Source organism: Fistularia commersonii, chromosome 6, assembly GCF_037954325.1.
Source record: "Fistularia commersonii isolate RoL2024-O1a breed Wild chromosome 6, RoL_Fcom_v1.0, whole genome shotgun sequence".
In the NCBI taxonomy this organism is placed as follows: Eukaryota; Metazoa; Chordata; class Actinopteri; order Syngnathiformes; family Fistulariidae; genus Fistularia; species Fistularia commersonii.
In genome coordinates, this window is record NC_141289.1 from 117,593 (window position 1) to 140,763 (window position 23,171).

The 23,171-nt window shown below is 56.2% G+C and overlaps 2 protein-coding genes across 2 annotated transcripts; both read right to left on the reverse strand.

The window, feature by feature from the left end:
- Positions 1-7,296: 7,296 nt before the first annotated feature.
- Positions 7,297-9,429, reverse strand: gdf3 (growth differentiation factor 3). The gene is made up of 2 exons (XM_086147422.1): positions 9,183-9,429; positions 7,297-8,214 (listed from the first exon to the last, which is right to left on the reverse strand). The coding sequence occupies exons 1-2, from the start codon at positions 9,427-9,429 to the stop codon at positions 7,418-7,420; spliced, it is 1,044 nt and encodes a 347-aa protein (XP_086003548.1). The 3' UTR covers positions 7,297-7,417.
- Positions 9,430-10,726: 1,297 nt separating this feature from the next.
- On the reverse strand, positions 10,727-23,003 carry trappc10 (trafficking protein particle complex subunit 10). Its single transcript, XM_086147549.1, has 23 exons — positions 22,855-23,003; positions 21,358-21,439; positions 20,873-21,008; positions 19,597-19,796; positions 19,168-19,363; positions 18,986-19,097; positions 18,214-18,461; positions 17,912-18,058; positions 17,713-17,827; positions 17,553-17,629; positions 17,372-17,463; positions 16,985-17,125; positions 16,596-16,705; positions 15,663-16,192; positions 15,130-15,271; positions 14,900-15,058; positions 14,581-14,810; positions 14,305-14,405; positions 14,086-14,209; positions 13,651-13,827; positions 13,250-13,424; positions 12,956-13,150; positions 10,727-12,066 (listed from the first exon to the last, which is right to left on the reverse strand). The coding sequence occupies exons 1-23, from the start codon at positions 22,913-22,915 to the stop codon at positions 11,825-11,827; spliced, it is 3,792 nt and encodes a 1,263-aa protein (XP_086003675.1). The 5' UTR covers positions 22,916-23,003; the 3' UTR covers positions 10,727-11,824.
- Positions 23,004-23,171: the final 168 nt, after the last annotated feature.

Consider the following 23,171-nt stretch of genomic DNA (forward strand, 5'->3'; position numbering starts at 1 on the left):
ACCACCCTCAGCAAACTCCTGGTCTGGGGAGGAGGAGCTTGAAGAGGTTGAGAAGGATGGAGGAGGAGGAGGTGGAGGAGGAACGCATTGACCTGGAAGGGTGGATGTTAGACTAACACTGCTGAATGATTCATCTCCAACAACGTGGATTAGAAGACACCTTCATCTTTAATTGATGTTTGGGAGGAGGAGACGTGAAGGCCTCTATTCTGGAACATCTGTGGAGGATAAATTAATAATGGTCTGCTTCACACACACACACACACACACACACACACACTCACTTGCTGGAGGGCACCACGTCCAAGACCTCCAGTAAGTCTGGGGAGGTCTTCACCCCATGGGACGGTTCTTCTGGTCGATGATGGCAAAGCCTCCAGGTGATCGGAAGGAGCCAATCCCAGTGTCCGCCTGAAGGGGGGCGGGGCCTAGCCTTGACGGACAGCTGTCAATCACAGACATCCATCCATCCATGAACCCAGAAGAAACCCAGGAGGTCAAGAGGGTTGCAGCAGGAGCAGGAGTCTTCTCCGCTGACCCGCGGCAGTGACCTTTGACCTCTGACCCCTCCCGGGCAGCTCCTGCTGAGGCCGGACGTGGTCGGACCTTCATCCGGGCTGGTCGCTAGGCAACAGAGGATGTGACTCTCCAGGGACGTTTTGGTCTCATCCTTCATCTTCTCCTCCTGGCCTCGGTCGCCGGGGCAACGGCACAACTGGAGGTCTGGACGACACCGGAGCTCCGACCTCCAGCGTGATGGCGAGGACGGCGCCGTGGGCAGGAGACGTCCAAGCAACATCTCCAGGTCTGCTGCTTCAGCTTCATGGTGGTTTGAGCTCCGCCCAGAACCCGAGGAACCGTCAGATGAACCCGGCAGGAACTTCCATGTTCCTCAGGACCATGACTGGAACCTGGTTGGAGATGCAGAGACACAGCTGAGGTCCACCACTGCTGGAAACCACACACACGTGCACAGCCCGCTGAGTGCACGTGCAGGTCCACACCTAACGGAGATGATTAAAGATCTGGAGCCACAGATGAACAAACAGGCAGGTCTGATGCCTCATAATGAAGCAGCAGGATGATGAGACACACACACACACACACACACACACACACACACACACACACACGTTTACAGAGACAGACATTAACAAATGCACACACGAAACACACCAGATACACATTTACACACAGAATACACACAGACATGTGCAGAAGCAGACACACACACACACTAAACACACACACACACACACTAAACACACACACACACACACACACACACACACATGTTTACAGATACAGACATTTACAAATGCACACACGAAACACACCAGATACACATTTACATACTGAAAACACACACACATGCAGAAACAGACACACACACTCAAACAAGTGCATGTGGACCAGCAGCAGTCTTGGCATGTGTGTGTGTGTGTGTTCCTACTCTATTCAAACACCAGGATGATGTGGAAGGTCCATCCCATCTCCACCCAGAAGGTCTCCTCTGGCTCCTCCTCCTCCAGCAGATGCTGCAGAAGCTCCAGATCTTCTTCAGGCTGGAAGCAGAATCCTTCCTGGTTCCTCCTGATGTTCTCAGGTCTGAGAGCACCCGGTTCTGTTCTGTAGGTCAGACGATGGCTCCTGTGGAAGCGGAGATGTTCCACCTGCTGGGATGTCTGGAGGCTGACCGAATGGACTGTACCATCTTTGGTTGAAGAGACCAGACCTTCTCCAAGTCCAGCTTCCATGATGGATATGAAGACGCCCCGCTAAGAAACACCTTAACTCGTACCTGCTGCGCTCTGGACCTTCCATCACTCTGATGATCTGACACTGGCCATGCAGAAGATGAAACATCTCCGTTCTTCTGGTCTACAGTCCAACTGTGAACGGAGAACCCGCAGATGGATTTGATGGTTCTTCTGGAATCCAGTGCCACGGTGGAGCAGAAGTGAGAACCTCCTCCTCACAGCCAGAAGGTCCCTGGCTGGATTCCCACAGGGAGCCTTCCTGTGTGGAGGCTCCATCTTCTTCTGCGTGGGGTTCCTCCTAGTCCTAACACATGCAGGACCTTCATGGAGACCTGCATTGTCAGGTCAGCCAGGTGGATGGGAGGGTGGATCGATGGATGATGGATGGATGGATGATGGATGGATGATGGATGGATGGATGATGGATGGATGATGATGGATGGATGATGATGGATGGATGATGGATGAGTGGTTGTTTCCCTGATCCACTTCCTCCCCTGGGTTCTCCAGGAGATGGACCCCAGGAGCAAAGATTGGACCAGGTCAGAAGGTCAGAGGGAAGGGAGGTCCATCTCTCGTCTCTGGTCCTCAGGGCCGACCAGGAGGACACACTGGTGAACCTCCAGGGTTCTCTCAGTCTCACTGTGAGAAGGTTCCTCTGACCACAGCTGAGAAGATGTTAGATGGGGAGTTTCTGCCTAAAGGGGAATGTCAGACTGTGTGTGTGTGTGTTTGTGTGTGTTTGTGTTTGTGTGTGAGTGTGTGTGAGTGTGTGTGAGTGAGTGTGTGTGAGTGTGTGTGTGTGTGCGTGTGTGTGTGTTTGAGTGACTTATGGTCCATCAGGACCTTCAATGGACTCATTGATGAGAGAAGACATAAACATCTCCATGGCTAACGGTTGAAATATAGAACATAATGGACCTTCATAAACCCTGGTGTGGAGCCATCACATATTAATGGCAAGTTCAATACCCTCATTAGAACACACACAGACACACACACACACACACACACACACACACACACACACACACACACACACACACACAGTCTAATGGCTCATCAGACTAGAGATATTGACCTCCTCTGAAGACACACTGTTTGTTTAAGTCATCATTACCATGTGTGTGTGTGAGAGAGAGAGAGAGAGAGAGAGAGAGTGTGTGTGTGTGAGTGTGTGTGAAATGTAAAACCACGGTTCAACCAACCTCCAAGGCGATCTGGTTCCTTCTTGTGTCCAGCAGACCGTGGAGGTTCTCTATGGAGGAACCCTCGCTGGAACGCAGAGGTTCTCCGACCAGAGCTCAACATTTGGTGATGTTCTTCAGGAGAGGTCCAGCTCTGATGTTCTTCAGGAGAAGTCCGGCTCTGATGTTCTTCAGGAGAGGTCCGGCTCTGATGTTCTTCAGGAGAAGTCCAGCTCTGATGTTCTATGCTGCCACTGAGTTTCCAAGGTTTCCTGTCGAACTGAAGCTCCATCTTGGTCCAGGTGATGTTCTCTGCCTGTCGTCAACCCAGCAGAACCTCAGCTGGAGGCCAGAAATCCTCCTGGAGACTGAGATCATCTGAGAGCTTCCTCCTCTGCTCAGCTTCCCCACCATTCTTCTTCTGTGTCCCAGTTGTCCACCTCCACCTCCTCAGGCAGAACCCAGCACCAACCAGCACTCTGATTCAGTTGTCCCCTCCACACACACACACACACACACACACACACACACACACACACACACACACACACACACACACACACACACACACACACACACACACACACACACACACACACACACGCAAATATGGGCCACGGCCATCGATCACGTTCTCCACCCAGACCCTGACCCAGTTCCTCCTGTGGAGAAGGTGTCAGTAGGTCCAGGATGGAGAGTCCCCTGTGGACACACCTGGTCTCCTCTGAGATGTTTGTCTGATGGTTCCACTGCTTAGAACATCAGAGGGGTTCAACCTGCCTGACGGCCCAGAAGAACCCAGGAGCTGCTGCCTCCTCAGACGAGGTCACCTCCGACTCTGACGGTCTCTGGAAGTCCACGTTCCTCCAAGCGGCTACAGAGCAGCTGGAGGACAACCAGGTCTGCGCTGAAGAAGAAGGTGTCTGATCAGCTCCTCCAACTTCTTCTCCATCTGATCAGCTCCTCACCTTCTTCTCCATCTGATCAGCTCCTCCAACTTCTTCTCCATCTGATCAGCTCCTCACCCTCTTCTCCATCTGATCAGCTCCTCCAACTTCTTCTCCATCTGATCAGTTCCTCACCTTCTTCTCCATCTGATCAGCTCCTCATCTTCTTCTCCATCTGATCAGCTCCTCCAACTTCTTCTCCATCTGATCAGCTCCTCACCTTCTTCTCCATCTGATCAGCTCCTCACCTTCTTCTCCTTCTGATCAGCTCCTCACCTTCTTCTCCATCTGATCAGCTCCTCCACCTTCTTCTCCATCTGATCAGCTCCTCCACCTTCTTCTCCATCTGATCAGCTCCTCACCTTCTTCTTCTGATCAGCTCCTCACCTTCTTCTCCATCTGATCAGCTCCTCCACCTTCTTCTCCATTTAAAGTTGCACTTCCATTTCAACCATCTCACCCACACCAAGATGTTTGATATGAAACATCAAGCCTGGGCGTCAGCTGAGGTCCAGTCAAGCAGGAGGTCCAGGATGGAGGTGTGTGTGTGTGTGTGTGTGTGTTTTAACAGTGTCGTGAGGACACTGGTCCTCACAGATGAGAGTAAATGGATGCGTGATATAAACAAAACTCCTCACAGCAGCAGCAGGCTAGTGTGTGTGTGTGTGTGTGTGTGTGTGTGTGTGTGTGTGTGTGTTTGCATGTACGTGCACACTGGCAGATGCAGCCTCACCGGATAAATGGATTTTCTTCTTCTATTCTGGGACGAGGAGGACCTCAGCCCCCCCACAGAGGAACCTGCTCTGATCCCATCAGCCAACATCTGACAGCAGAGAAGATGGACACGTCCACCTGGAGGAGGCCAGGTGAAGGAAAACCCAGGAGATGATCCAGACAGCCTAGAACCAGAGCTTCAGATACATCTGAGATGACTTCAGGAACACTGCAGTGTGTGTGTGTGTGTGTGTGTGTGTGAGCAGGGGTCTTCACACACTGGAGCGCCTCTGTACCTGAAGTGCATCAGACCAAAATCAAGTTCTTGCCAGAGATGTGAAGGAAGTGCCAGTGGTCCTGAAGAACTACGAACATGGTATCTGTCCTCACCCTGAGAAAGAACCCATCATGTTGACTCTCCTGATGGACCTGTCTCCTCTGAGAACATTCAGAGCTTCTAGGAGAGATGAAAGGTCAGATTCAAGAGGCTGAGAAGCTACACCGGATGTCGGAGGAGGAAGGTGCTCCTGCCCTGTGGAACCACAGCCTGGAGGTCGGGACCTGGAGGACCAAACATCTGTTGGGTTTGGGTGTTTTTGGACTGTAGGAGGAACCAGGAGAACCCAGAGAAACCTCACGCAGACACGAGGAGAACATGAGATGCTGCACAGAAAGAACCCCTGTGAGAAGCAGGGACCTTCTGGCTGTGAGCTGGAGGTTCTGACCTCTGCTCCACCCTGGATTGTTCTCAGCTTCAAGTGGTCCTGAGGGATGAAACCACATGTTCCATGACCTTCAGATGGAACCCAAACCCTGAGAGTGAAGAAGAAAAATCTGGAACCCACAGTCCGTCCAGGTGGAGCCGAGACGCCTCACGTTCTCGTCTGACCCGAGGAGGACCAGGACCTTCAGGGTCTGGAAGGAAGGACCACGATCTCTCAGTGACAGGAGGTGGACGGACCTCATCGATCTGTGGGACAGATGAGCGAGAACATGATGTGGAACATCTGCTCCCAATACACACACACGTGTGTGTGTGTGTGTGTGTGTCACATCCAGGGTTGTGTTACTAAGCAGCAACACACAGATTCCATTATCATTGATTGGCAGGAGGCGCACACACACACACACACACAGAGTAATAGGATTAAACCCGGAAGTGTGTGTGTGTGTGTGTGTGTGTGTGTGAGAGACTGTAGTCACCATGACAACTGCCCATCAGGTTTGTTCTGCGTTCTCCTCCTGAAGGTTCCAGCAGTGTGAAGCTTCTGGGTTGATCCTCAGGGTTCCCGGCCAGCAGGACCTTCACGGCGCTGGAGGACGTGAACGTCAGCTCTCTGAGGAACTGAGAAGTGGAGAAGAGGTCCACCTCTGACACCTCCCTGAGGAGAGGCAGGTGAGAACCTCAGAGCTGGTTGGACCAGGAGGTCAGGTGACAGGAAGGAAAGCCAACGGACGAGAGGAACCGGGTTAGAACCTCTGACAGCACGTCCTCCTGCTGGACTCTCCTCCACCTTGGAGCCCAGAGGTCACCTGACCACGTCCACTCTGCTGGTCTGTGGACCAGCGTCATTTCAAGGAGGACCTCCCTTCACCTTCTCCTCTCTGCAGGACCAGCGACCTTCTCCGTCCATCAGGAGGAGGTCCAACATTTGAAAATCTGAAATCTATCTCCATTTCTCTTTGAGGGCTACTGAAGTTCTCCCACCGTTCTGCTGGACTTCTCCTGACAATCTCCTGAAGGTCTCCTGGTTCCATGGATTCTCTCTGTGCCCATTACAAACCTGGATCTTCTGAGCTCTGGTCTGAAGCTGAGAAGTAAAAGGTCTCTCCTCACAAACATTCAGGACACACACACACACACACACACACACACACACACACACACACACACACACACACACACACACACGCGCGCTGATGCCACAGTGCCCCCTGGTGGTGGTTCTGCAGAAGCATCCCCATCTTCTGATGCAGGAGAGCCTTCAATAACAAACACAGAGCTGCTCTGTGTGTGTGTGTGTGTGTGTGTGTGTGCACTCACCTCTAATGGTGAACACCTGGAGCTTCACACCCTGTCTGGTGTGGCAGCCTGAAACACCTGAGATCAACAAACCAGCCCCCCCCCCACACACACACACACACACACACACACACACACACACACACACACACACACACACACACACACGGTTTGAGACAAAGCACAGCCAGTGGTCACAGGTCAGGTTGAAGGGGGCGGAGCTTGAAGAGCTTCAGGATGAAGATGCTTCCCCACAGTCAGGAAGGAGGTCCTTCAGAAGGTGGACCACAGCGCCCCCTGCTGGCGGCGCCTCCCGGCCTTTGTGTTTGTTGGATTTTCACCTCCAGGCCTTCCTGGTCCTCCTCTGAAGAAGAATCTTCAAACAGATCGGTGTTTGGAGAAGGTCTGCTGATGAAAGGATCCTCAGGGTCTCCTGCTGAGCTTCGTCCAGATGCCCCTCGTCTCCTCCGCCGGGGAGGACAGCAGATAAGGCGCTATCACCAGGAGGCCCCTGGCTTCTGTCAGAAGATCTGGAGGATCATCACAGCTCTTCGGAGCCCTGGCGTCTGAGGGAATGTGGACCTTCAGGGTTCCACGGTGCGAATCAATCACCACCTCCCGAGTAACTTTCTTAAAATTTTTATTGGGGAAAAAAAAGGTTCTTCTAAAACATCTAAAACAAGGGTCTCCGGCAGGACCTCAGGCCAGATGTCCCTAGAACTGGAGGTCCCCAGAGCTGGAGGTCCCCAGAGCTGGAGGTCCCCAGAGCTGGAGGTCCCCAGGTCCTCACCTGCAGCCGCACTCGTCCACGGCCATGTCCTGGTAGTGTCTGAGGACCACGTTGTCGTTGTTGTCGTAGTAGAGCATGGAGACGGGCGAGAGGCGTACGGGCACGCAGCAGGGCTGGGGGGTCCCGCGGGGGTCCAGGGAGTGGACCAGGGTCTGCAGGATGGCGTGGTTGGTGCCGTTGAGGCTCTCGCTCAGGGGGAAGGGACACTCTCCGTGGCAGAAGTTGGCCATGTAGCCCTGCGGCGCGATGATCCAGTCCTGCCAGCCCACGTCCTTGAAGTCCATGTAGAGGCGGCGGGCGCGGCACACGTTGCTCGGGGCGACGGGCGGCCGGGCGGCGCTGCGGCGCCGGCGGGAGCGACACTGCCGCGGGTCCAGGGACACGGCCACCAGCGAGGCCTGCGCCCGAGGGATCTCCGCGCCCCGCGAGGGCCGGAGCTCCAGCACCAGGCCGTAGTTGCGGCCCGGCTTCCTCCAGGCGGCCGCCGGCGCCGTGAGGTCGAAGGTCAGGGAGGCCGGATCGGGACGCACGCGCAGCGACCGGGACAGCAGCGGCCGGCGGTTGGCCTCGGGGTCGGCCCCCTTCAGGGTGGACCTCAGCACCTTGTACAGGGTCAGGACCACGGCCAGAGGACCCCCGAACACGTCCGCGGGCCTCAGGGGCCTCCAGTGGACCTGGACCTCCAGCTGGGCCAGAGACAGGACCTCCAGAGGCTGCAGCACCGACATGTTGAAGAACAGCTGCTTCTCCAGGCAAGACTCACAACTGCTGCTCCACCCGGACAGAAGCCTGCCTGCGCACGCAAACAACACACACACACACACACACACACACACACACACACACACACACACACACACACACACACACACACACACACACACACACACACACACACACACACACACACACACACACACACACACACACACCATGTCTGACATCTGTCTACATCAAACATGGCCTACTAAACTACTAAACACAAACTACAACCATGGACGACACGCTGCAAACAGACTACAAACATGGACGTCAGAGGGTCTGCAGATCTTCTCCTTGTGGAACTCATTGAGAACCAGAAGAAGAAAAGGCAGCGCAGACACTCCTGACCTTCATGCCACGTGAGGCTCTACCTCTTCTTCTCTCCTTGGATGCAACGCCTTTCCTTCTAAAAGTTGTGAGCTCCTGAGGAGACGGCCGAAGCTTCAGTCCCCGGCCGAGAGGAACCTCCGAGGAGAACCTCCGAGGAGAGCCTCCGAGGAGAACCTCCGAGGCCCGCCGGCCCTCCAACCAGAGAGCGAAGGGCGTTCGTCCGCTTGGACCCGATCAGATCGGACGAGACCGGATTCGACCGCATGAAATAATGATCAGATTTCGTGACCACGTCAAATAAATTCAATGTTGAGCCGGAGTTGATGTTCAATAGATTTACGGACCTTCGATCAGATTATGTGACACCAGATTAGATGTGACCAGATTAGATTACAATGTGTGAATTAAATGACTGCAGACTGGATTACATTACATTAGATGACAGTAGATGAGATTAGATGAGAGCAGATTAGATTATATTCAATGAGTAGATTAGATGAGTTTAGTGATAAATAAATGAAAGAAGTGAGAAGGTATGAAGGCAGTCGGTGTGAGAGGAGGATCCAGAGAAGAAGGTTGGATGGAGAAGGTGGATTCAGACCCTGAGGAGAAAGACCAGAGGAGAAGATGAAGAAGGAGAGGATGAGATGACCGGACGTGACGTCATACCCTGGTCCTGCAGGTAGCGGATGATGTTGCCGCGCACGCCGTACTCCGACACGGTGCACGGGTCGCCGTCGGCGGCGCGCATCTTCTCGGAGCCGCGGAACATCTTCCAGAGCGCGGCGGGGACGCGTGTGCGCGCCGGGCGCGTCCCCGCCGCGGCTCGCGGCCGCTCGGGGAGCCCGAGGGAGGCGAGCACGAGCCGCTCCGGGGTCCGCGGGGACGCGCCGGCGCACAGAAGCAACATTAGCATTAGCAGCGGCGGGGACATGACGGCTGTGGACGCGGACCGGAACCTGAACCAGGACTTGAACCAGGAGCCGGGCGCTCCTTCCTGCGCTGCTGCCGCGGCCTCGGGAGCCTTTATCACCTCCGACCCCGGGGCGACCTTTAACCCCGGGGGGCGGGGCCTATGCCCGGGGGGCGGGGCCTGTCACTGTCAGTCAAATGAATCCGAAGCCTGAAGGACAGGCAGAGTTTCCAAATCCATGACCAAGTTTCTCTCCACACCAACGAAAAGGACTTTGTTTCTTCTGTACAACTTGTGTTGTGAAAATGTCATTTTCACCAAAAGAAGCGGTTGAACCAAACAGGAGATGGATCATTGCAGCACCGCTGGAAATGGACTTCAGATCCGGGAGGCAGAGCAACAACTAGTTTTGGAAAAATGGGTTTGATAATTGAGTCTATGCATTTTAGCATAGAAAATATTTATACTATTTATATGCCTTTTTTTTACGTAATTACATATGTATTTTCTGTGTTTCCCATGACTACACACATTTGTTGTGTATATAGATTTGGTAATCAGAAAAAATAATTCAAAATAAAATCTTGCAGTGACATTTGAGCCAGAAAGAAGACATCAGCTGATTGGCTCACACTCTGATTAACAGGCGTCTTACCCCCTGTGTGTGTGTGTGTGTGTGTGTGTGTCCAACAGTCAGTGTATGTCAAAGAGTTAAAGTGTGTGTGAGTTTGTGTGACTGAGTGAAACTGAGAGGGTTATAGTGTGTGTGTGTGTGTGCACCTGCATCACTTGGACTTTAACAAAATGAGACACCTGATTTCATCAAGTTTGGCCAGGTGACCAAGTGACCTCACTTCCTGTTTGCAAACCATCCCATAGTTGAATTTCAAACCAATGAGACATTTTCATCAAACCTGATTGGATGATTCAAATCCTACAACACACCTGCCTAAGAGCTGCGCACACACACAGAAAACACAGACACACACAAGCACACAGACACACACACTCTCACTCATGGACAGTTTCACTCACTATGACACACACACACACACACCGGGAATTAAGGAATGTCCCCTATGGGGATCAATAAAGTTTATCTTATCTTTAACACACACACACACTAACCCTCTCAGTTTCACTCAGTCACATAAACTCACACACACTTAAACACTCTTAGACCAGGACATGCACACACAATCTGCAACAGATATGAACAGTCGTGTGTCTTGTTCAATGTTCTTTTATTTTACAGGAAATCAAATGCTGGAAGGATTGGGGGTGTGTGTGTGTGGGTGGGGGGGGGGGGGGGGGGGGGGGACTGGGGGGGGTCACTGGTTCTTCTCTGTCCAGTGACAAAGGATGACTGACTGCCTCCGTCCATCACGGCTGGAAAATAAACTCATGAAGTCACAGTTGTTGAGTTTCTCAGAAAAGGTCGATTTACACCGATAAAAACTACAATCATGGCCGCCGGCCCCTCCGGCAGCCGCGACCGGCCAATCACAGCTCGAGGCCTTCGACCTCCGACCTCTCGCTGATCTGGTCCAGAGCCAGAGTCTTGATGCGAGGTGGAGGAGGAGCCAGGCTGTGGACGACAACCAATCACAGCGCAGCATTCATCACCACGCACAGCTGATAACTTACACACACACACACACACACACACACACACACACACACACACACACACACACACACACACACACACACACACACAGGTTCAGTGTTCTGCTTCTCATCAAGGCCTCGTCAGCAGGGGGTCGGACCGGTGACCTCTGACCTCCGACCCCTCCTTCCCGTTTCCACGACAACAGCAAGCAGCCTCAGCACGAGGAGGTTCTTCTTCTACACCTTCTGCTGCTCTGAGGTCCAGGAGGAGGAGGAGGTCCAGAGGCCAGGAACAGGAGTGCCTGTGGTTCTGGTTCGTGTCTCAGGTCTGGTCCTCGTGCACGGGTTGGGGTCAGATATCCAGTCTGGTCCTGGTTCCGGTCTTTCGAGGGGTCAGGTCCGGTTCTGGTCCTGGTTATGTTGCGTGGAGGTCGGGAGGGTCAAGTCCGGTGTCTGGTTCTGTTGTGTCGGGGATCAGGTCTCTGGTGTAGTCCTGGTCCTGGTCTGCGGGGTCATGGGGAGGTGAAGTCTCTGGTCCTGGTCCTGGTCCTGGTCCTGGGGTATATACTCTGATATATTTCTACTATAAAGGGTCCATGACTGTACAAAGATGTCTCCGAGGTGAGGATTCATGCGCGGGGGTCTGGGGGAGGTCGGGGGGGTCGGGGGTCCAGACCGCCGCCGCCGGCGCCGCTGATCTGGACTCGGGGACCCGTCCCGCGGGGGGGCGAGCGGAGTCCGTCCGGGGCCCGACGAGGGGGGGGGGCGGGCGCGCCGGCCGCCGGGGTCATGTGGCGTTGACCTCGGCCACGTGGTCGTCGGGGGCCGGCAGCACCAGGACCTGCCGGGTCCGGCTGCGGTTGAAGACCTGGCCCGGGCCGAAGGGCTCCAGGCGCGGCAGGGCCACGCCCCGCGGCGCCGCCTCGCCGCCGCCGCCGCCGCCCGCGGAGTGAACGCTGCCGCGGCTACGGATGCTCGCCGTGTCCGCCTGCTCGTCCAGAAGAGACAGGCTGTCGTTCTCCACGCAGTCTGGGAGGGAGGGGGGGGGGGGGGTGAGTGTGTGCGCACACACACGTGCATGAATACATGGATGTGTGTGTGTGTGCATACATGTCTGTGTGTGAGTGTGTATGCATACATGTTTGAGTGAGTGTGTATGAATACAGGTGTGTGTGTGTGAGCATACATGTCGTTGTGTGTGAGTGTGTGTGCATACATGTTTGTGTGAGTGTGTATGAATACAGGTGTGTGTGCGCATATGTGTGTGTGTGTGTGTGTGTGCATACATGTTTGTGTGAGTGTGTATGAATACAGGTGTGTGTGTGAGTGTGTGTGCATACATGTATGTGTGTGAATGTGTGTGCATACATGTTTGTGTGAATGTGTATGAATACAGGTGTGTGTGTGAGTGTGTGTGCATAAATGTATGTTTGTGGGTGTATGAATACATGTATGTGTGTGAGTGTGTGCGCACACGCATGTGTATGAATACATGTATGTATGTGTGTGAGTGTGTGTGCATACATTTATGTGTGTGAGTGTGTGTGCATACATGTATGTGTGTGAGTGTGTATGAATACAAGTGTGTGTGTGAGTGTGTGTGCATAGGTGTGTGTGTGTGTGTATGAATACATGTATGTGTGTGAGTGTGTGTGCATACATGTGTGTGTGTGAGTGTGTGTGAATACATGTATGTGTGTGAGTCTGTATGAATACGTGTGTGTATGTGTGTGTGTGTTTGTGTTTCTGTGAACATGTCTGTGTGTCTTTGTGTTTGTGCGTGCGTGTATCTGTGTGAACAATTGTCTCTGTGAGTGTGTATGTGTGTGTGTGTGTATGTCTGTATGTGTGTGTGAGTGTGTGTGTGTCTGTGTGTGTGTGTGTGTGTGTGTGTGTGTGTGTGTGTGTGTGTCCTCACCTGGGTCTGGAGGTGCGGCGCCCCCTGCAGTGTGTGGCAGGTACCTGAGCAGGGAGATCCTGGGGAAGGGCAGGTGTCCAGCAAACAGAGGCATCACCTGGATGTGGAGGCGGTGGGTGGAGTTCTCCACCTTGGGCAGGACCACCACGCCCGAGCTCTTCCCACACACCGCCCAGTTACTGCTGCTGTCTGCCACTGCGCACACACACACACACACACACACACACACATAAGCAAGCAGCACCCTGACCTCCTGCTGGGACCTCCATGAGACGCGGTGGTCTCCTCACCCACCTTCATACATGAGCCTGGAGGTTCTGGGCCCGTCGGCCTCGGCCCAGCTCTCCTCCACCTCCTCATGGACCTCCGTCAGACGCGTGATGGAGACCTCCAGACCACACAGGGAGCCTGAACGGCAGTGCTGCTCCCCGGGGGGGGGGAGGATGTCCCCACACACACTGTACAGGGTCTGACACGCACACGCACACGCACACGCACACGCACACGCACACGCACACACATACACATACACATACACATACACATACACATACACATACACACACACACACACACACACACACACACACACACACACACACACTCACACACACACACACACACACACACACACACACACAGGTTAGGTGTGGCTGGAGCAGAGAAGGTGCAGGTGAAGCAGGTCGGGTCCTCACGGTGACTCTCTCCAGCTGGAAGTGGTAGAGGAAGGGCCTGGAGGTGGAGGTGGAGCTGGAGCTGGAGGTCTGGACGGGGGAGAAGCTGGCGGAGAAGACGCACTGCAGGCAGGAGGACACCTCCGACCTTCTGGTCAACTCCCACACGCAGAACATGCTGTGTTTGCTGCACAGCAGCTGGAAGGAGGACAGGACCTACATCAGGTGGAACCTTCTCCTCAGGCTGGAATGAACAACTCTGACCAGAGACTCCTCAGACCTCGACCTCCTCTGTGATCTGAACCTTCTCTGAGACCTGACCCTCCTCTGAGACCTGAATCTCCTCTAAGACCCAAAGCTTCTCTGAGACCTGAACCTTCTCTGAGACCTGAATTTCCTCTGAGACCTGAACCTGCCGTGACCTGAACCTGAGCCCTGAGGTTTCTTCTGGCCCACCTGTTTGGACGGGGTGTTGAGGGACCGGAGCTCCAGCGTGGTGTGCTGCTTCTCCGTCAGCTTCACGTCGGTCAGAATGAAGTTCATGTCCGACACGTTCTGCACACACACCTGGATGTACTTCCTGTGGGGGGGGGGGGGGGGGGGGGTCAAAGGTCAGGGGTGGTCCAGCTCGGAGGCGCCGAGGAGCATCGCGTGGCCTTCAGAGGAGAACGTCACCTGTTTCCAGAGGAGAGCAGGGCGTGCCTGGTCCTGAAGGGGATGTAGAAGGTGAGGGCCAGCAGGGTGGAGTAGATGGACCAGGGGCAGTCGATGGACATCTGTGAACCGGCAGAGAAGGGGTCACCTGGTGGCACCAGTTCCCACAAACACACACACACACACACACACACACACACACACACACACACACACACACACACACACACACACACACACACACTCCTCTGGCAGACCCCCCCTTGTGGGGTTGAGATGTTCCAGGAGGTGTCTCACCCTCTGGTCCATGGCGGTCATGGGGTTGTCCGGGTGGCTGTAGCTCCTGGGCCGGTGTCGGACCTCCCCGTTGGTGAGCCTCTCAGCGGCGGGCCGGTCTGGACCTGGAGGGATCAGGCACAGGACCTCCAGCTGGAACTCCAGGGTGTGGTAGGGCGGCGCCGGAGGAAGCCCGATGCTGGTCACCTTCTCCGAGGACTGGATGGACAGCTCGCTCTCCTCCAGAAGCTCTGGACAGAAGCAGGAGACCGCCGTCACGCCCGACCAGGAACATCTGGTCGCAGATCAGGACGCGCACGAGAAGTTGTCCTCCACCGACCGTTGGAGAGGGTGGAGATGCGGGCGCAGCAGCGGGTGGAGGCCAGGACGGGCATGGAGTCGGAGCTGCTGAGCTGCAGGGCGTCGCCTTTCTTCACGGCGTAGTGACCCGTCAGGAGCGTGAACTTCACCCGCTGGGGTAGACCGGCCAGCAGGGGCTCTGCAGAGCAGGAGGAACATCTCAAACACACATCCGACCCACATCTGGGCGGCCGGAGGTCCTACACACACCTGAAAGCGGCTCCACGCTCAGCTGGGGCTCCTGGGAGAAGACCTGGTACTGGACGCTGGGGTAGATGTGGGGCAGCAGGAGCTGCAGACGCCCCAGGGTGGCGCTCAGCTGACGGAGGGTGTAGGTGCCCGGGGTGGAGCTCTGCAAGGGGGACAGATAGAGGTCTCCATGGTTGGAGGTCTCCAAAGGGGAGGTTTAGGGTAGAGATCTCCAAAGGTGGAGGTCTCCAAGGTTGGAGGTCTCCAAAGGGGAGATTTCAGGTGGAGGTCTCCAAAGTCGGAGGTCTCCGAGGCGGAGATTTCGGATGAAGGTCTCCAAAGAGGAGGTTTAGGGTGGAAGTCTCCAAAGGTGGAGGTCTCCGAGGCCGAGGTCTCCAAAGGAGAGGTTTAGGGTGGAGGTCTCCAAGGTTGGAGGTCTCCGAGGGGAAGATTTAGGGTGAAGGTCTCCGAGGTGGAGGTTTAAGGTGAAAGTCCAAGATTGGAGCACTCTCAAGCTGGAGGCCTCCAGGGAGAAGGTCTGAGAGGAGACTCACCAGAGCTGTGAAGATGATGCTGTTGTTCCCGGGCAGGAAGGTGACGTCCTGCACCTTCAGCATGTGGCCGCCCTCGGAGGCGGAGACGGCGTTGGCGTTGCAGGTTGGCGTGTCCGGCGGCGAGCGGCTGTCGTGGCGCCGCATGACGAGGTGCGTGTTCTTACACACCACGCCGCTGGAGCTCAGGGAGTTGTCCGAAGGACTCCGGTCCTGGATCTCGTCCAGTTCCAGAGGAGGTCCGGAGCTCCAGGAGGGGGCGGAGCCCGAGGAGGAGGAGGCGGGGCTGAAGTCCACCGTCCCGCCCTGGACCTGCCGCTGACCCCCCCTGGTCCTCCCGTGGCCCGCCGTCTGCTCCGCGTCCAGGTGGATGCCGATGGCCAGCTGCCGGACCTTCACCGGCACCGGCATCAGGCAGCGCAGGTGCAGCTCCACCTCCAGGGCGGCGCCGGAGTGAACGCAGGCCGACGGCGGCCGGAAGTGCAGCCGCGTCAGCCGGGCCAGGAGACCCAGGCCCAGCGTGACCTTCTGGCCTGCGGAGGACACAGAAGACCTAAACGGGAGAACCCTCGCATCTTTTCTGCATCACCGACTCGTCGTGGATCTCCTGGACCGCGGGCGGAACATCTGCCCTCGTCTCCCGGCCCTCTAACACCCTCCGGCTTCTTCTCATCTCCTGCCGTCTGGTCCCTGAACGCACCGCGGTGCTTTCAGGACCAACGAGCCTACAGCGGAGAAGACCCCACCACAGGCTTCAGGAGCAGACCCACAGTTGGAGTTGAGGACATCTCCACACGCATCAGCAGGACAGCAGTGGAGGACAGTGTCCTCCTCAAGGCACTGTTCATCTCAGGCATTTGGACTGAGACTCATGAGTCCAGCAAAGGTCAAAACCTTGGAGGTGGTGCAGAAGAAGGTTGAGGAGCAAACACCTACCCTGATCTCCAGACTTGCCAGCAAAGTTCAGGATCTCCTGGCAGAAGTGCTTCCTCTCCTCCGTGGTCAGATTGACATCTCCGGCCAGCAGGGCGCTGGTCTGCAGGGAGCTGGAGTGTGTGGATAAGGAAACACACACACACACACACACACACACACACACACACATACACACACATAACCACACACACACACACACACACCTCATGTCTCTATGGGGTCCTAAACCCCTTCTGTTCCTCATGGAACCTCCCTCAGGGCCTTCAGAGATGTGAGAACAATGTAATGGACCAGAGTTCTGGGACCTCCTCCTAACTCTGGACCGGATCTTCTCCCGCCCGGCAGGAGGCTCAGCTGGGACCTCCTGGCTCTCCAGGGGTGAAGGATACTCCACCGTCCTGCCCAGCAGCTTCTGGCACTCTGCGATCTGCTTCCTGGTGTGGGTGACGGGGAAACTCCAGCCCTCGGACACGTAGGACTTCAGGGCTTCCTGCAGGAAGGTCTCCGCCCGCTCAGGGTCGCCCTTCCTCCTGACAGAACCGGGAGAAGGTCAGCTGACGGGACAAGCCGCGGGTTATTCTTCAGGAACATGAAGCTGGAGGTCATGGGTCACATGATCAGGTGATCATGTGACACCTTCAGCTAGCGGGAAGTCCCTCTCAGCATCTCGTGACCCTCCAGGAACATGGACCTCCAGTGTCGGTCCAGACTGTCTCCAAGCAGCCAGCGTTGGGACAGGATCTGGACCGGCATCTGGACCACCTTCTTCTTCTTACATGTAGAACTCGGCCAGGCTCTTCCCCACCAGCCTGGCCGAGCGGAGCCGCCCGATGGCCCGGTACATCTCCATGGCGGCGTGAGACAGCTCCTGGAAGCGGCAGAGGTCAGCCTCAGGGTCCCTCACAGCAAGCAGAACTTCAGAGAAGGTCCCACGGCTTCTACTGGGAACCGACTTACCAGGTAGTGCCTTTCGAAAGCCTCCACAGAAGACAGAGCCTCCTTCAGCTTCTTGTAAGGACTCTGCAGGCTGTTGACTGTGAGGAACCACAGAGGAACATGCTCCATCAGCTCAAGAACCACTGGGTTCACACACACACACACACACACACACACACACCCGTCTCCGGTCTCTCGTCTCCCAGCCCGGCCAGCAGGTCCACGGTCCGGTTCAGGTCCTCGGATGAAGGTCCTTTGTCGGACACCAGGCCGCAGAGCTCGCCCAGGGACTTCAGCTAGACAAGGGACGGGACAAGAAGCTTCGGTCAGAAGCCTCGGAGAAGAACCCTCAGCGTCTGGACGGGTGGAGGTGGAGGTACCTTGTCGGTGGCATAGGCCCAGAGCCCCACGGTGTGGGAGCAGTTAGCGGCCAGCTGGGCCTGGTCGCAGCAACCCTCGATCCGGTGCAGGACCTCCAGGCAGCTGAGGAACACCCAGCAGTCCAGAGCCCCCTCCAGGACGGGCACCTGGACAACCGCAGAGACACCCTGCCATCTTCTACGGGTCTACACAGCCCCGGGTGACGTAGATGTTCCAACCGGACTCGTCCCTCTGCTAGCGACCCAGATGTTTCCTGCACGCCGAAGTGGCTCCGGCACCTCCGTCCTCCACGGTGACTTACCTCCAGCAGACGGAGCTCCTGAACGCAGTTGTGCAGGAGCTCCAGGGCCCTCTGGGTGACCTCCCACGGCCTCTGCAAGAAGATGAGCAGGGTGCACTGGCGGGAGAACAGGTAGCTCCTCAGGTCCAGCAGGCTGGCTTCTCCGTGCTGGATCCCGTCCCTCTTCTCCATGTCGATGGGCCGGCGGAGCAGAAGACCACTCCAGCTACGCACCGGGGCGCAGAAGGAGCCCAGCCAGTTGGCCGTATCTGCGAAGCAGAAGGTGAAGGTTCACGCAAACCTCTCCACGTCCTGACCTCCGGACCAGAGGGGCTGAACCAGGAGCAGCTGGACTTAGGAGGAGCACCGGGAAGACCACGTTAGAACCGCCTCCTCGTCCTTCACGGGAAGGGTGTGGCAGCTTCCTCTCGAACGGAGGAGAAGCGTGAGAAGACCAGCTGCTTCTCCTTCGTAATGCCAGTCACAAGCCTGGTCCAGGTTCCTCCACGGGTTCTCCACACATCTGGGAACGCGGTTTGCGTCTTCGCAAGTAACGACTTGGATTCGAGAGGACTCCGCCGTCCAGATCAGATGTTTGGGAGGAGGCGCAAAACAGTCCTCGGGAGAAACCTCACTGGAGATGGACCTCACCTGTACATCATGACTGAGATGTCTCTTTGAGGTTCTGAAGACAAAGTATCTTCAGAACTTCAAAAAGTCCAGCTGCTCTTTGTCTCCCCCCTCCCTAACCTGGAGATCCAGAGACGGTGCCCACCTGGGAGGGGTTCCATACCTCCTGCTCCAAAGTTGAGGACATACTGGGTGAACAGAGCGTCCAGCTCGTCGTACTGGACCAAGGCATCTTCAAACTGCTGCAGCATCTCGAACACAAAGGCCAGCTCCTCCTGGACCAACGGAGACACAAACATCAGACGCCGGACCTTCGGGTCACGTGGCCTCGTCTCCGGGACAAACCTGGACCATGAAGTACTCGCAGAAGCTCCAGCCTGGCTGCGTCCGCTTCTCTCTCAGCGTCCTCATGTCGTCCTCAAAGCGTCCCAGGTTCTTGGTGAAGGACATGAGGAGGAGCGTCCGCAGCTTCAGCAGCAACGAGTTCCACGATTCCTGAGAGCGAGACGAGTCCTTCAGGGGGTCCGACAGCACCACGCACCTGGATCCAGAGGCAGAAGCTCAGAATAGCGGAGAAGCAGGAAACAAACACCTTCTGGCAGAAGTTTCTGGATTTCCCAGAGTCACACGTGACCGGCGGGCCGACAGAAGCCATCGGTCAGATCTGTTCCTTCCGATTGACCGACGAGACCTTCGACCTCCTCCGTGTTCTTCTGGGACACCGAGGCCGCCGCCGGTCCATCCCAGGCTCTCAGGCTCCTCTGAGAACCTCACCTGTCGTTCTGCTTGTTGCAGAAGTCGCTGCGGATCTTGTCCACGATGGAGGACCGAGGCAGGATGTTGGTCTTGTTCTTCTTCTTGGTGTCGTTGGTCTCCACGACGATGATGACCCAGTCAGCGGAGCCGTGGGCCCTCAGGCTGCTCTGCCAGCGCAGCATGTCCTCCTTCACGGAGCTCTTGTAGGCCTCCGTGTCCTGGGAGGAGAAGGAGAAGACACTTGTTGTTACACACCGAACACATGCAGAGCAGGAGGACAACTCTGGAACGTCCACTTGCTAGAAACTACAGGGATTCTTGAGTTTGTCCAGAAGTCCTTGACCTTCTGGGACAAACCTTCTGCCCTGGCTGCCATCGTACCAATCAGACCCTGACCATCTCAGAACGTGGTCCTGGAGAATGAGGTCATGGGTCCACACACTCTGGACTAACTAGCTGCTGGAAGCCAGAGGACATTCTGGAGATTGGTGGTGGGCTGTAGAGGTTTGAAGCTTCTGGGGGCAAGAAGTTGTCCAAGATAAGTCAGGGGTTTGTAACGTGCCCGCGGGTTCTTCACTCTCGCTGCTTCCGACTCAGGGTGGACCTGCTTCTCCACACTCGCAGCGTTAGAAGCAGAACCTTCAGAAAGGTGCAGCTGTGCGACTGAAGGAGGGTTCTGGCAAGGAGAACAGGGTCGCGGAGTTCCTGGACTCGGACTCGCCGTCCGCTCAGATCATGCCAGGGAGGCGGTGAGATCACAAGGCCACTTTTACTCGGACCGCCTCGGGCCTGGGTCTATTCCTGGAGGCTGACGGGCCCACGAGAAGAACGTCAGGCGGCGGAGGGATTCGATGACTCCTTCATACCGACGTGAGAAGGAGGGTGTCGGTTAGTGGACGGTGGGAGGAGCCCGAGGAGCAAAGTAGCTTCTGTCCATCAGACAGGAGGTGAAGACGGGAGGGGTTGTGAGGAGATGCTGGCCAGGTCAGTCCACTCCATCTCCACCATCTGTGTGGAGGGAGGACCTCCCATCCAGCAAACCCCTGCACATACCGGAGGAGTCCTGCTCTCCTCTGCACCGTGAGGGCTGCTCCTCCAGAAGATGCCATCCTTACGAGAAGAGGCTGGACGCCTCCTGCTCTTCTGAGGACTACCTCATGGTTTAGCAAGCTTCTGTTAGTGTGTCCAATATCTCATGTGGTTCCCCCTGCAGGTGGAGGGTGGTGAGGTCCCACCAGGCAGATGCTGATCGATCGTGTGTGTGTGTGTGTGTGTGTGTGTGTGTGTGACTCACACAGCAGTCCGTCCAGTAGATGTGCAGGAAGGGGAAGGTGAGCAGAGCCTTGTTCCCATCCTTTGGCAGCAGGTCCTCTTTAAACTGGACAAAGTTTGCCTCCAGGTGGATCATCTTGGGGGCCCGGCCATATGTCCTGCAGAGACAAGATCTACTGAAAGTCCTGCAGACACCAGATCTACTGAAAGTCCTGCAGACACCAGATCTGCTGACTTCTGACATACGAAAAACAGTGGAAGGTGGGAGGGTGCAACGGTGTTGGACGGGTGCTAGAAGATGTTAGAAGGTGCTGAGAAGGTGTTGGAAGGTAGTGGAAGATGTTGGAAGGTGCTGGGTGGAGCAGTGTGTCTCCTGATGGTTGAATTTGAGTGCTGCTTCCAATGGAGAGGTGGAGCTCGCCGATGGCACCGGACCACACGGGACGGCGTAGACCTGTGGAACGTCACGTCAAGACACGCGAAAGTGGACTCGGAGGCTCGGCTCACCTTCTCCACTCCATGGGCTCCCTGGGAAGCTGCTGGGCCAGCGAGGTGTAGAGGGACGTGAACAAGCCCTGGTCTCCAGCACCTGAGAGGACACAGGAGGAGATACTGAGAACAGAACAGAACCAGCACCAGCACCAGCAGAGCCCTTCTTCTCCGCCATGCCGGCGGAGAAGAAGGCTTTCAAGATAAAGCGGAACTTCGGGTCGTCCTCGGGAACCTTCACGTGCACCTCCCTGATGGCCACGCACATTTAAGCAACAAGCATCTCTGGCCTCCAACCTCAGCAGAACCTGGTCCATTGCATCGACATCCTCGACCGTCAGTCAGGATGTTCTCCACGCCCGTTCTGTCAAACATCTTCGTCTCTCAGGGTCACCACCAACTTCATCGGTGAAGCTTGCGGTCAGCAGGTGTTTGCTCCCTGAGCGGAGAACCTCAGTTCTTCCTCTAACATCTTCTCAGGCACAATCCTACTGGACCAGCGGGTAAGCGGCGGAAGACCGGCGTCGCCTCGTCAACGCCGTCCGACGAGGCCTGATCAATACTTCAAGCCTCGGGTCAGAACCGGACCGGGACCGGTTCTCCGACTCTGACAAGACCCCCATTCTCCTCCTGCACATCCAGGAGGAACCAGCCTGGTCCTGGACCTGGAGGAGATCACCTCACCTGGAGGACTAGATGACCCCCAGCTGGGTGACCCCGATCAGACACCTGCACGCACTCCTGAACTAACACACACACACACACACAAACACACACACAAACACACACTCCTGGTCACCTGACTGAGCAACTCAGCTGACAGGAAGCTGGTGGGTCACTTCCTGTTAGTTCAGCTCAGAGCTGGTTCTCCAACAACAACTGTGTCCATCTGCAGCACACACACTACTCTGGAGTGTGTGAGTGTGTGTGGAGACCCAGTGTGTATTAGTGCGGTCCCGGTGTGCATATCTGTGTGTGTGTGTGTGTGTGTGTGTGTGTGTGTGGACCCTCCTCTCCATACTGGAGGTCAGCCTGTCTATTTTTATACCTGCACAGGAGGGAGTTCCAACATTCCCGGATTGTGTGTGTGTGTGTGTGTGTGTGTGTGTGTGTGTGTGTGTGTGTGTGTGTGTGCCGTTCTCCGTTACCGGGCAGGTGACTCCCCCGTACCGGCCGGTAAAGGTATCAGCCTCCTCCCCCGGACCGGAGCCCCGGACCGGCCCGGAGCCCGCCAGCTAACCCTGGCTCTGACCCTGCGGTCCGGGGGACCCGCGGCCCGGCCGCCGGTCCGAGCGGATACCGGGTACCGGAGAGCCAGCCCGCCCCGGAGCTCACAGGGCCCGGGGCTTTGCGCGGCTCCGAAGCCCGGGACACCGAGCACCGGGCTCCCGGGAACCGCACACCGGCGGGCGGGTCCGCCGCCCGCCGCGGCGCCGGGTTCGGCTCCCCCGGAGGTGGCTAACGGAGGGAGCTAACCGCTCTGCGGCGGAGGAGCGTCCGGTACCGGGGACTCACACGTCACGATGGGCTTGTTCTCCATGGTGTAGATGATCGGCTTCTCCTCCGGGGCCTCCATCAGCTCAGCGGCGCCGCCATCCACCGCCGCCCGCACCGGGAGCACCGGGAGCACCGCGTCTGAGCGCGCCTGGACCGAGCCGACGGGGCCTGTGTCCCCGCTGCACTTCCGGGAAGTACGTCACGCCTACGTCACCGAGGGGGCGGAGCGCCGCTTCCATCGATACTTACAGTGGATTTACAATATTTACATCCAGTCTTATGACTTTATGTGCTTTTATTCATGCTTTTGGTTTTAAAAAGAAATTTAAATGAAA

Excerpts from the sequence above, each read along its gene's own strand:
- gdf3 (XM_086147422.1), bottom strand. The coding sequence starts at position 9,429 with ATGCTAATGTTGCTTCTGTGCGCCGGCGCGTCCCCGCGGACCCCGGAG. Across the intron at positions 8,215-9,182 it reads CCGCTACCTGCAGGACCAGG|GCAGGCTTCTGTCCGGGTGG; the intron begins GTATGACGTCAC and ends TTGCGTGCGCAG.
- trappc10 (XM_086147549.1), bottom strand. The coding sequence starts at position 22,915 with ATGGAGGCCCCGGAGGAGAAGCCGATCATCTACACCATGGAGAACAAG. Across the intron at positions 21,009-21,357 it reads GAGCCCATGGAGTGGAGAAG|GACATATGGCCGGGCCCCCA; the intron begins GTGAGCCGAGCC and ends TTGTCTCTGCAG. Across the intron at positions 13,425-13,650 it reads TCCAGCTGGAGAGAGTCACC|ACCCTGTACAGTGTGTGTGG; the intron begins GTGAGGACCCGA and ends TGTGCGTGTCAG.